Raw genomic sequence first — 14,535 nt, 5'->3', positions numbered from 1 at the left:
GCTCCAACAACTAGTTGTGTGCGACCAACTCCAATGACCAATTTCAGGCTTTAGCAACTACCTCCGACAACAAACTCCGATGACCAGCTCCGGCAAACACCTCCTACTATTAACTTTGAAAAAAATGACATTCGATGACGACCCACAAGCGAGTAACTCCAACTACCAACTTCAAGTTTCGACAACCATCTCCAATGACAAATTCGGGCAACCAACTACAATACCACCTTTATGCGACCAACTTTGGACTCTAACAACCACATCCGACTACAAAGCTCTGGCGAAAATCATCTTTGATGATCAACTTCGACGACAACCTTTCGCACGACCAACTTCAAGCTACAAAAACTACCTCCGACGACCAACTCCAATACCACCTTTCATGCTTCGACAACGACCTCCGACTAGAAACTTCAGCAAATCATCTTTGAAAATCAATTTTGATAACTAATTCCGACTATTATAAAACTGATGATTGTTAATGTATGTTGTAGGATTGTCAATTACATAAATAATAGTATTTTGTTTACATTAAGTGCAATATTTATACATTTTAATTCTATTCATATATCAAATGAGTGTTAAGAATATTTGAAAAAGTATGTATATAGTTAAGCATATACCATATAACTAGAAAAAAACCATAAAATGAAGATTTTTTTCCTAGCAAGAACGAGTAAAAAATGTAGATTTGTTCTCAGATAATCCTCCAGATTTGAAGGAATTGAAAGTGAAATTGTTGAATAAATGTGATGACATTCCATTGGCTACTAAGATGATGAGGGAGATTCAATTAAAAAAATCATGACAAAGTAAAAATATCGAGCAATAACAAGAAAAGAAAAAAAAAAGAAGATGATGTTAATGATGAAATTCGTGAAGAAAAATTAGGAATCAAAAGTTTTGATTTCTATTTGGTTCCTTATTTTATTTAACCTTATGTCTGTAAGAAATGTAATGGGTTAATTGTTGTTCATTACCCAAAAGAAGAACAAAAGAAAGAATGAAAAGTGGTAAAAATTAGAAGGAAAGAATTGCAATCTATATTTAATTCAAACGAAAATGGATATGTTGGATAAAAAAGTTTAAAAAAATATTAATCATAAAAGAATTTTATTTAGAGTTCAAAAAATTGTACCAGATACCGCAGACATATAAATTCAACTCTATACCCCAAACACTGGGACATAAGATAACTACTCACAAAAATCTATTACAATAGTCAATAAGAGTAAAACTTAACTAATGACAATCCATTTGTACATCGTTGAACTAAAAAAATATCATATTTTTCGTAGAAACTTTATAACTTACGTCGTCTAAATAACTGCTTCACCTGCAATATTAAAATAACAAAAAGAGTTAGAATGATAATAAACTTTGATTTGCATATAATAATTTTGGTCTTCCTTAAGGTTTTCTTCCAAGAATATTACCTAAGGAAAGAAGATAATTATATTTATATTTCTGGTATCCAAAACTATTATCTTTATAACTGCTACAACAGATATTTTACCAAGATCACGAGTACACAATAATCAAACCAATACTCTATAAGTGAAACCTATAATGATATCAGTAACTCATTAATTTGAGAGCTAACTTGAGCTGGAATAATAGGCTAAAATCATGTCAAAATGAGTTTGATTCAACGGTATTGACATGACTTTCATCTCTAGAAGTCAAAGGTTTAATTCCCATTCCGTAGTTGTCGTAAAAAAAAAGGATAAAATCATGAGAATTTTGATGAATAATCCTTTGTATGATGACAATTATGTCATTCTTTCCTTCTTTAGTTGGAAGTTTTGCAAGGAAATTTAGTTATTTTAGAAGATTGTAAGAGAATTGTGTTCTTCAACTTTGAAGGTAGATAAAGTGATTTTTTTCTCAACAGTTCTATAAACTCTATATGAAGCTAGCAACACAAATTAGAGAAATTATGCTCTCAAATTAGACTCCCTATATGTCTAGCTCATAATGACCCAAAACATAAACCATATGAATCGGGGTATTGCTATGGGTAAATTTAGGTATGACAAAATAGGCCAAATACCAAGAAAAGAAAATCAGAAAAATAAGTCCAAAAGTGGACATGGGTCATTTAAATCCAATAACAAGTAATTATTGCCCTAATCAAATTTAATCCAAAATTGTTTAGATTAGGAAAAACTTGTATCATAATTCTAAGATGAACTCAAGGTGAATTCTCCTATAAACTCACATCATCATTAACTCCTTGTGAGGTAGTTGGAATTCCACTCTCAAATTCTATATGCTTCCAAAAATTTTTCATTCTTTGGCTTAAGCATCAGAGTATGTGTGATAGTGTTACATTAGTGTGTATATTTTTTTTTTCAAGCTATGTTTTTTCTCCACTTAAACAAATTCACTATTGCTGTCATATGAAAGTAATGTTCGCTTTCTTCCTATCCGAATTTCAGTATCAACAAATAATATAAATAAATGTTAAATGGTGCAAACCTATTCGAAATCTTAGTAGGCTTTGCACTAATATTAGTAAAAAAGAGTATAACATTTTGAAATGCAGAAAAAGTAAAATTATAATATTTTAAAACAAACTAAGCTCAAGTTGAGATTAAAAGTTTTACTGATTGAAACCAAACACAAAAGAAAGAATCATTTTTACTTTTCATTATAAGTTAGGTTTTTGTAAGGGTAATTGTAATGGATATCATTTTTAGTGGTAATAAATAATTAACAACATTTTTAAAAATTGTAAATATAGCAAAATCTATCAATTATAAGGTCTATTGTTGATAGACTTCTACAAACGATGTAGTCTATCATTGATAGACTATATAAATTTTGTTATATTTGTAATTTTTTAAATTATGCTATATCTATTAATAATTTAAGTTTTATTGCTATATTTGCAACCATCCCTTTGTTCGTATCATTCATAATGAACAAGGAGTAAGTAAGAACTTACACGGGAAAAAGCACTTCGAGATTGGGAAGTGAGGCTCCGGGATTGGGGCTTCTGTCTTGTACTAGCTGCTTATAATGATATTTAAAACAGAAGTTTATTACCGTTACAAAAACCAAATAATATAATCTATTCTAATGGATGATACTTTCGGGATTAATAATTAAATTTAGAACAATATTTTAAATAATTATAAATATAGCAAACTCTATTCCTAATGGACTTTAATTAGTGATGACTCTATTACTTATAGAACCCAATACTTGATATAGTTTATCACTAATAAACACCAAGAACTAGATCTAAATTTTATTATATTTACAAAATCTTTTGGATTGCACTATATTTACTAATATTTTGGACTTGATTACTTTATATTTGAAACTGTGTATCCATAAACTTTAATTAGGATCAACAATATTACGTGAAAACGTTGGGAAAGTTTATGATCATTAAGAGAAAAACAACACAAGTGAAATAAAAAAAACCTTATACCCGTTTTATAACGATTTAGGCCCCGTTTGTATTTTGTTTTTTGTTTTTGTCTTTTAAAATTAAGTTTATGGATACTATTTCTATCTCTAAATTTCTTTCTTTGTTATCTACTTTTCATCAATGGTTTTAAAAGCCAAGACAAATTTTGAGAACTAAAAATAGTAACTTTCAAAAAGTTTCTTTTGATTTTGGAAGTTGACAAATAATTTAACTATTGTACTTAAGAAAGATGCAAATTATTGTAAGAAATGTGGATGAAATAAGCTTAATTTTCAAAAACAAAAACAAAAACCAAATGGTCATCAAATGGGGCCTTAGTTTTTAAGTTTTTGTTTTTTAAAATTAAGCACGTAGACACAACTTTCAACTCCAAATTTCTTCATTTATTTTTGGAATATGTCTAAGAATTCAACAATTGTACTTAAAAAGATGCAAATCATCCTTAGAAATAGAGAGAAAATATACTTAATTTTCAAAAATAAAAAACCCAAAATAAAATGGTTACCAAATAAAGTCTTTAACTTTTTAAAGTATCATCAATCTTCTTGTCTACATATATACATGCATGCATACATTCATACGTATGTGTATCTGTATCTATAGAGTACGTCTATATATATATATATGACTAGTTTTAAAAAATTTAGTGATTGGGAGCGCAAATAAGAAAAGTAATATATTTTACACTTTTGAACATACAATTGAGTGCTATTATAAAAAGAAAAAAAAATGGAAAGAATCTATATGTTAAATAGAGCACGTAAAAGAAAGTTTGAATTGACTAGAGAAAAAAAAAAGTTTATCAAGAAAGTAATTTTTATTTATATTCTTTAAATAAAATTGTTTAAAATACATTTTAAAAGGTTGTCAACATTTCAATTTTTTTAAAAAAAATAACTTAGTTTTAAAATCAAACCATTGAAATGTTAAACCAAACACACGAGAAATCAAAAACAAATTTCATGGATTATAAAAATGTGAACTTAGGGAATTGAATGAACCAAACCAAGGATAAAATATGATATCGATGCAACAAAAAGAATGAAAGTTTTACAAATACATATACCTTCCAATATCGGGCGACCCTCGAGACCTGAGCCATCAAGTTCTATAACTGTGCGACTCCTCAATCTTCCCATCAATGTAAATGTTTTGAGGCTAATACAGCGTTTGAGGTCCAATAAAACTAGACGATTCAGGCTGATAATCGAATTGTCAATTGTACGCAATCTTGTACAATCACATAGAACCAATCTTTCTAGGTTCGGAACTTGACTTAAGTTTGGTGTCTCCACCAAATTGTGTGAATCACTCGCATCGATAACCTTCAATTTCTCAAACCTCTGTTATAAAATAAGTTCCACTCATTATTATTTAGGGTCTATTAGAGAATTCGAAATGAATGGATTTAATGACAATAGGTTATATCTCATATTTTTATATATGTATTTAGTAGACGATTCATAAACTAAATTCTAATTTAAGCAATTATTATTACTCACTAGTTGTAATTTATACGTATATTGGTCGGTCAATGTAGATTTTGGGAGAAAACCGACATAAAAAACCGACCAAAAAATATGGTGTGCCATCTGACCGCCAGTCGGTTAGTTTTGTCGATTTTTTTTTTTCATATCAAAACCAAGTTGAATGAAAATGAAAGATTAATGAATGAAGTATACTATTAGTTTAACATAGTTTTCAACCTTTTTTTAACTTAAATGAATCTTGGAGTAGGTTTGGAATCTAGGCTAGATATGTATATTTTTTAAAAAATAAAAATAAAACTAATATAAGTATGTCGAACAGTTGGTCAGTTTTCCAATTGTTTCATTCAGTTGGATAAGTTTTGGGTACCTTTATATACACCCCTAGTAGTTATTCACTAAATAATAGTTGGCAACAAAATATTACTAATTTATTTATCAACATAAGAATTGTATAATTATCATTGTGTAATATTATATAATCTATAACACATTACATAGTATATATATTTTAGTTTATTTACAAAAATGAATTGAGTTTATAACATGATCATAGGATTTAACCACGTACCTACTTACCAAACTAGTTGTATAAGATAGGTCAAGCCTAATTGAGATCATCAGATACATTAAATTGTCAACCACTTGAGAATATGGTATCTATGACATATAGTTCAGGCGATCTTCATCATCTCCATTAGGAGAATTTTTACTAGATAGCTTGAAATGTTGAGCTAAAGGGAGCTAAAGGGATATTGAAAGGTTTAGCTTCAAACATTTTGAATCTCTTTGGGATCTTAATGTTATAGTCATATTGACTTATGCATAAAGTCCTTTGATCTCTATCTCTAAGGATTTCCATCCCCATAATCCTTTTAGATTCACCAAGATCTTTCATATCGAATTGATAGTTTAGTGATTCTTTTAGTTTTCTTAGATCTTCTTTAGATTTGCTTGCTACAAGCATATCATCCACATAGAGTAACAAGAACACAGTAGAGTATAGGTTGTTGTGTTTATGTATGCACAATTATCATATGAACTTCTTTTGAAATTAATTCTCATCATAAACTCATCAAACTCTCTATACCAACATCTTGGGGATTGTTTTAGTTCATATATGGACTTCTGAAGAAGAAAAACCATGTTCTCTTTCCCTTTCTTTTTATAGCCTTGGGACTGTCTTATGTAAAGGGTTTCATCCAACTCTCCATGTAGGAAAGTTGTCTTAACATCTGATTGATCTAGTTCATAGTTGTTTTATATAATTAAGGACAGTAACATTCTGATGGTAGTATGTTTTACAACCAAGGAGAAAAATTCATTATAGTCAATGTCTTCCTTCTGTGTAAAATCTTTGACTACTAGTCTTGCCTTAAGCCTAGGTAGTTGAAACCCTAGAATGCATTCTTTTAATTTATATAACCATTTACAAGATATTACTTTAGCTCCTTTTCAAAGTGAGACTAAATCCCAAGTTTTGTTTATTATTAGTGAATTCATTTTCTCATTCACAGCATCAATCCAATTTCTTGCATTAGAATCACTCACAACATCATTAAAATTTATAGGTTCAGACTCATTTAGGCTAACCATAGCTCCTGTAGCTACATTTACAAAGTCTGTTACACCATATCGGGATGGTTGTTTTATTATTCTTTTTCCGTGTCTCTAGTTAAGAAATAATTTGTTAAGTCTTCTTATTGTTGAGAATGTTCAGTGCCTTCCTCAATTTCTAAAGATTCTATTTCAACAGACAATGATTCACTAGTGCTAGGAGTTTCAGCATTAAGTTTACTAGTTTTAGATAGATATTTCACCTCATATTTACTTATTTTAGAGATAGATTCTTCTTTGTCATCATTTTTGCTCATTATAAATTAGAAATGATTGCCCGATAGCCTTACCAATTATGCCATTTTCACAAGCCTTTAGCTAGCAGCCCTTGATCAGATGGGATCTTTAGGCCTTTACAACTTATGTAATATAGTCTTCTATGCCAAAGATCCCCTTCTGAGAGTGTAAATTTAGTAATTATTAGGGTTGACTGATATTTTTTAACATCCTTGTTTAAGTAAAGACTATTAGTCTTCACTCCAATAAAAACTATTCTGTCATCTTTCTTTACTTCAAACTTGCCTCCAAATCCATGATACTCACACCCAATTGAGTCCAACATCTCTAGAGATATTAGATTCTTCTTAAGTGTGAGTACATGTTTGCATTTTTAAGAAGGGTGACTGTCCCATCTTTGAATTTTAGTGAGACATAACCTATTCCCACAATTTCATAGGTGTTATCATTACCCATGTAAACAAAACCACCATTCGAGCTCTTGTAGATAGTAAACAAGCCCTTTGAGGGTGTCATATGGAATGTACATTCCGAGTCCAACACCCAATTTTGAATTTCATCAAAGGATTCACTATTAGGAGTGTATTCTGAGGTGGTTAGGACATATGCAAAGATATAGTTCCCCTGTTCTGCCACTAATTCTTCAACCTTAAGTTCCTTAGATTCTTCTGCTTGTTTCTCTTTCTATTTCTTCTGGTTTTGTTTCTTCTTAAAGAAGAAGCAAACTTTCTTTATGTGACCCATCTTGTGACAGAAGTTGTACTTGAATTTACTCTTATCCTTTTGATTCCTGCATTGTTTCCAACTATTTTTGGATTTACCCTTTGAGAACAACCCTTTACCATTATTGTAATCCTTCTTCTAAGTTAGGATTTCCAACTCCTTGGTTTTAATTGCTAATATTATAGCATCTGTGATCTTGTCCCTTTCATATTTGAGACCCACCTTGACTTCTCTATACTCTTCTAGAAGTGAGTTTAGAAGGATGAACGATTTGTTTGCTTCATCTATCTTATCACTTAAGCTATTGAATTTAGTGGATAGCTTCTTGAGTTTACTTAGATTATCACTTAAGGATTTATTTGAATCCATTTTATAGGTAAAGAACTTCTCTCTAAGGCATGCTCGATTAAATTCGTCTAATTTCGCCCATATTTCATATGTTGTTTCTTTATCAATTGCCTCTATCATTATCACTCAGGCTTAAAACAATGGTACGGTAGGCTGCACTATCCATTTCTTCTTTATCTTTTCTGGTCACTGTCTGAGGTATTTCGGCTGGATCAAAAATGGCTTTTAGTGATTTGTGTTGGCCAAAAATTGCATTTATCTTTGCTTTCTAGAGAGCAAGAGTCTCCCTTCCGATCGAATTTTTCAATGTCATAGCATGCCACAACAATTCTTTAATCAAGAATGTGTTTCTTGGAGTACTTCTTGGAGCTTTCTCTATCTTAACCCTGCTCTGATACCAATTTGTTATGATTACACGTGCAGGGACTAGATGAAGACACTACTTTCGACACGTGTAGGACCCTCTCTTCTACTTGCAACAAAACATTTCGTTTGAAGAAGAAGAATTCCAATTCAACTTCATTTCTCTCTTCTCTTCAACAAGCTCTCTTCCTGTTTCTCTCTCTCGATATTCTTGAGTTCTTACACTGATTTACACTTAATCAACTTCTAACTTCTTAATTGTTGCAGATTGTGAAATTAATTTTTTGAAGAATCAGAGATTACAACAATATGAAGAAGGAAAGAAAAAAGAAAGAAACACACAGGGATTTAGAGTAGTTTGGCTTATACAATGCCTACATCCACTATGATAGAGAGAAGATTTTATTTAGCATTATGAAAGAGTTTTTACAGCTTGAATCTCATATAAGTATTCTATCGATTGAATTTCTAATTTGTCACTTATTTATGGAGTTTAAGTATGCATTATTTTGTTAAGAATTCTACCCTAACTGATTTTCAATTTTATATTTAAAATAACAATTAGGTTATTTTTTACATGCATATTTATTGTTATTTTTTACATGCTTATTTATTGAATTTATGTGAATCTGAAAAGGGCTAGTTGCATAAATAGAATTCAAGCCTAAAATAATAGAATATGTAGTACAAAGATAAAATAATTGCATATATAGATAAAAAAAAAATAGTAAAAGACTAAAAAACTCATGCCTAGCCACTATTTTGTTCGCTTCTTCCTGGTTTTCTCAAATTAAAAGCTATCACTGATAGCTGTTATCAGCTGCTATCACTGATAGCTTATATCAATTCCTATCAATGATAGTTGCTATCAGCGATAGCTTTCAATTTGAGAAAAATTAATACAATATTGAAATATTAGCTTTTAATTTGCTATCAATTATTAGTAGCTATCATTGATTTACTTTCATCAATTGGAATCAACGTTGAAATATTACTACTTAAGGCTATCAGTGGCTATCAATGATAGATTTGTAAACAGGGATCAACTTTGAAATAAGACCAAACTTTGATTACCATAGTAGTTATCACTAATAATCTATTATCATGGCTATCACTGATAACAACTATCAGTTGTTATCACTGATAAACTTTTATCAATTAGAATCAACCTTGAAATATTAATACTTAAAGCTATCAATGATAGACTTCTATAATTGGTTATCACCTTTGAAAGAAACTTGATATATAGATATCACCTAAGTTTTATCATTGATATCACTAACATCACTCATATTGTGGTTATCAATGATGCTATCAATGATCTCACCGAAATCATGCTATCAGTGATAATTCTCTATCACTGATAACGTGCTATCGGTGGTAACTTCTATCACTGATAACGTGCTATCTGGTAGCTTTTATCATCAATAACATGCTATTAGTATTAGCTTCTATCACTGGTAACATACTATTAGTAGTAGCTTCTATCAATCATAGCCACTGAACACCTTTTTGCATCTTTCTTGTCCTTCCCAAACATTTATAAGTTCCTTTTCTTTTTTATGATAGCTTCTATCACTGATAAACATACTATTAGTGATAACTTCTAGGCATTCCACTTACATTTTTGTTCGAGATTCAACTTTATTAATTAAATTCACTAAGTTGGCTATCAATGATAGATTTCTATAAGTAACTATTAACTACGAAAATATAATCAAAGATTAAACTATCAATGATAGAAAATATTATTTGTTATCACGGTTAGACTTTCATTTACTATTTATATTTATTATTTGTTATAATAATCAAACTTGATGATTGGCTTATTGGTGTTAAATCACTTATGAATTGAGTACTTTCAAGTCCTGCGTACAGATCTTAGCTTCATAATTCTTGTGAAAAAAAAAAAGGGAAGAAAAAAAATTCAAATAAAGGAAAGAAAAATTTTAAAAATAAGAGAAAGAGAAGAAGTAAAAACTGAAAAAAGGAAAGAAAAATAAATAGAAAAAAAAAAGGAAGCAAAAACCGGACAAATGAAAGAAAAACTAAAAAAAGAAAAAAAAGGGAAGAAACAAAAATCGGAAAAAAAAAATAATTAAAAAAAATAAGGGAAGAAGCAAAAATTGGAGAAATGGAAGAAAATAAAAATAAAAAAAAGAAATAAGCAAGAACCGAAGAAAGAAAATAAAAATAAAAATAAAGTAATAAGCAAAACTCGAAGAAAGAAAATAAAAATAATAATAAAAAAAAGGAATAAGCAAAACCCAAAGAAAGAAAAGAAAATTAAAAAAAATAAATAAATAAAGAAGGAAAAAAGAAGGAAATGAAAGAAAAGAAAAAGAATGGAAAAATAAGGAAATGAAAGAAAATAAAAGAAAGAAACAAAAATCGGATAAAGGAAAGAATAAAATAAAAAAAAAGGAAGATGCAAAAACTGAGAAAGAAAATAAAATGAAAAAAAAAGAGGGAAGAAGCAAAAAACGAAGAAGAGAAAGAAAATAAAAAGACTAAAAAAAATGTATACAACAAGATAAAACAAGTGGGGGCAAAATTAAAAATTAAAAAAAATCAAAAATTGACTAATCAACTCATTTATATTTGCAAATATTTTAAAAATATAATATATTTTTAGATTTTTCTTTTATTCTACTGTGTATTACAAATATCCATCTGAAAATATAAAATAAAATCTATGTTACCAACAAAAGAAACCGACCAGACGCAGAAAAAGACATTATATAAAGCTTTATAGAAGGAAAAAAAAAAAAAACTCATCTAATAAAATGATTTGGATATGTACTAACCTTTACACCATTCCAAAGATGAGAAGTTCGAGCACGAGGCAAGAGAAGTTCAAATAAACGTGGTGCTTCAAAATTTTGTGGCAAAGAATTTGAAGGATAGCCATGCCAATTGAGCGATCGAAGCTGCTTTGAGAGATATTCTAGATTTTTTGTAAGCTTCACATTGTCAATTTCTAATAGTTTTAAGCTGGTCATTTCTTTAAATAGACTAGGTTCCAACTCTAATTCAGGTTGCTTCTCTCTCTTGTCCAACACAACACCTTTTATGTATTTTACTCCCTGTCAAAAAAAAAAATATGCAATTATATAATAACGATAATCATTTTAAATGGTAAAACTACTTAAAATATTTTTAACTATAACAAAATGTCATTGTCTATCAACCCGATAGACTTCTATCATTGAGTTGTAAATAAATATCATGTATACATATTTCTAGACTTACGTGTTGTTCAGCAAATATGTCGAAGGCATCTTCTCGAAACCAAATCCTTGCTCGTTGAGGTTCTTGTCGTTCAATTTTTTGACCCATTGCTTGAATTAAATTGTGTATATATATTATGCCCTCATTATCCATTTCAATAAGAAATCTATTGCACATCAATTGTAGTTCAGTGTAGGGACGAGTGTATCCAAAACTCTCAAGTATTTCAATAACTTTGTCTTTACTTTTTCCATGGAAGAAACAAGCTAAATCAAGAAAAGCTTGTTGGCTTTTTCTTTCTAATTGATCAAAACTTATCTTTAATATATTGAAGAGACGTTTATTCTCAACTAAAATCACACTCTCCAACTCTTCTCTCCACACATTAATATCTCGACCATGCAAAGATGCTCCAATTTGTTCCAAAGCTAGTGGATGTCCTTCAACCTTTTCCACAATCTCTTTACTAAATTGTATGAATTGTTCTTCATTTGGACCCCCACTTTCTCCAAATGCATGCTTCCAAAAGAGTGAGAATGAAGACTTGTAATCAAGTGGTTCCACATTGTAGATTTGAACTTGTTGATGATTTCGGTGAGAAAAAACATCTTTGTTTCGAGTTGTAATGATGATTCGACTTTTTGAACCAAACCAATCAAAACTTCCGGCTAAATTTTCTAATTGTTCTTTCTCATTCACCCCATCAAGAACAATCAAAACCTTTTGTCTACTCAAACAATTTTTAATCATGTTTGCTCCTTCACTCTCTTCTGAAATTTTAATACCATCATTTCTACGAAGATAAACAAGTTTAGAGAGTAGTAGACGTTGGACCGTGACGATATCACGTCCAGAAACTGTTAGAAAACAAGAGTTATTGTTGCCAAATGTAGATGCAAACTTATCGTAAATAACTTGAGCAAGAGTTGATTTACCAATGCCACCCATTCCAACTATCCCTATAAAACGTACTTCTTTTGATTCAAAATCAAGTAGGCTATTGATATCACTCAGCCGATTTGGGATATCAACTAAGTATTTCAACTTATTAGGATCTACTAACATTGGTCTTCGCAACATATCAAATATTTGGTTTGTGATTTTGTTGAGACCGTGCACTTGAGGGCTGCATGGGACCAAAAAGTAGTATGTCAAACGTAATATCAGTAAATTTCAAAGGTTCAATCGATGATTATTACAAAATCCCCTATAATCCATACACCAATGAAGATAGTTATTTTCCAAATTCGAAAGAGTTTGTGTATCTAATTGTTGAATGTAATCTATAATTTTCAATTAGTCGGCTTTTCCAAATTCGAAACAACTATTTATTAGGCTATTAATTTAGGAATAATCTCTAAGTTTTCCATTGACTAATATAAATAGAATTTGTTTTCTACCCTTTGTAAGTATAAACGTCCACGAGACATGGTGTGGGGTCACGGATGACTTCTCCACCCCCGTTCCTCTCTATTTCATTTCTCATGTCTACGAAATTTTCCATTTAATTTTCTAAGGATAGGAGCAGTATGTTATTCCCTTGCATGAAATAATTGAGGGGATCAGATTCTCGAATAAAAATTAATTTTGAGAGACTATATTTAAGATTTATTAAGAGTACATTGACTAAAATTAGATAAACCATGTCCTAATTACATAGAAATCTTAACTTTAAATTAAAAAAAAAAAAAAAAAAAAAAAAAAAAAAGAAGAAGAGAGAGAGGTCCAAATGAGCTTAACTCAATTGGTATAATATTCGTATTATCAACCTCGAAGTCAGAGGTTTGTTTCTCTCACCCCACATATTAATTTCATACCTTTGCAACCAAAAAAAGAAAAAAGAGAGAGAACTAACCTAAGGACAATAATCATGTGTCTCTTTTGTTTTTCTTACGAATATTAAACTTGAATGCATAAAAATAAGTGCGTTGAAGTTGTTTATTGAAAAAATGAGAGACCTCTTAATGCCTCATTATCAATTGGTTTTTTCATATGAAATTTGATGTTTATCTAATATGGTATAAGAACCTTAAGTATTAGGTTCGGAAATTATATTGGAACGCCAAATGTTTGTCTAATAAATGAAGAAATAATAATATTTATAGATGAAAAATGGATGAAAATAAGAATGAGAAGAGTGACCTACCTTTCTCCTGTTACTACAACTCCAGCAAGATTGCCGACTTTTGTCAAAGTTGTCCTCCAATTGTTAACTTCCTGACGCTGTAAGGGATCATTTATTTGGTCATATTCATCAAATCTTTCCCTGAAACATCCAGATTGACGACGAACATCAGAAGGATCCACATGATAAAACACGGGAAGAACTCGATTCGTTCCATCGTCCATGGTTTCCATAATCTTCACCAACTCTCTCAAGCACCATTTCGAATCAGCATAGTTTTTTGATAAAACCACAATAGCAGTTCTTGATTCCTCAATTGATTTCTCCAGCATCTCATCCAGACGATCTCCAATTAATAGTTCCTCATTGTCCAAAAATATCGTTATTAACCCGTAATTATGCAACGCATCGAACAAATGTCCGATCAAATTGTTGCGAACATCTTCACCTCTAAAATTTATGAAAGTATCGAAACTCTTCATGTTTGGAGGATGAGATAGTAGTAATAATGTTGAAAGCAATAAGAAAGGACGAGGCTTTTGTATGTCTCTCTCACACACACACAATTTCGATTACAATGGATACAAACTCAACGTATTAAAAACTACATATTATATTACTAGTGTTGACTCAATATTAAAATGAGACTTTGTAGATGAAATAATAGAGCGAATCATGTCACCTTGTAATTGTTAGGAGCCAGGTTGTTTTTTTTTTTAATAAGATAAAAAATGGAAATAAACGTCACAACATGCCTCTAGATATATATTTAGCACCCTCAACATATCCAAGCCCAAAAAACAAGAATTTCACTCCCACATTATTGTTAGGAGCCAGAATGTTATTTTTTTTAGAAAGCGATATCATGTGGATTATTAAACGTATCAAAATATCTCAACTAGATTTACACATAGATAAAAGGAAGTAAAGGGCCGGAGGGAAGCTCGATTACAAAGCTGGAA

At 30.2% G+C, this 14,535-nt stretch overlaps 1 protein-coding gene across 1 annotated transcript; it reads right to left on the bottom strand.

Moving 5' to 3' along the window:
* Positions 1-1,319: 1,319 nt before the first annotated feature.
* LOC120079914 (TMV resistance protein N-like) lies at positions 1,320-14,055 on the bottom strand. The gene is made up of 5 exons (XM_039034368.1): positions 13,595-14,055; positions 11,470-12,574; positions 11,025-11,303; positions 4,509-4,785; positions 1,320-1,336 (listed from the first exon to the last, which is right to left on the bottom strand). The coding sequence occupies exons 1-5, from the start codon at positions 14,053-14,055 to the stop codon at positions 1,320-1,322; spliced, it is 2,139 nt and encodes a 712-aa protein (XP_038890296.1).
* Between the last annotated feature and the right edge of the window lie 480 nt (positions 14,056-14,535).

This window comes from Benincasa hispida, chromosome 6 (genome assembly GCF_009727055.1).
Source record: "Benincasa hispida cultivar B227 chromosome 6, ASM972705v1, whole genome shotgun sequence".
In the NCBI taxonomy this organism is placed as follows: domain Eukaryota; kingdom Viridiplantae; phylum Streptophyta; class Magnoliopsida; order Cucurbitales; family Cucurbitaceae; genus Benincasa; species Benincasa hispida.
This window is presented reverse-complemented; position numbering and strand designations above follow the sequence as displayed.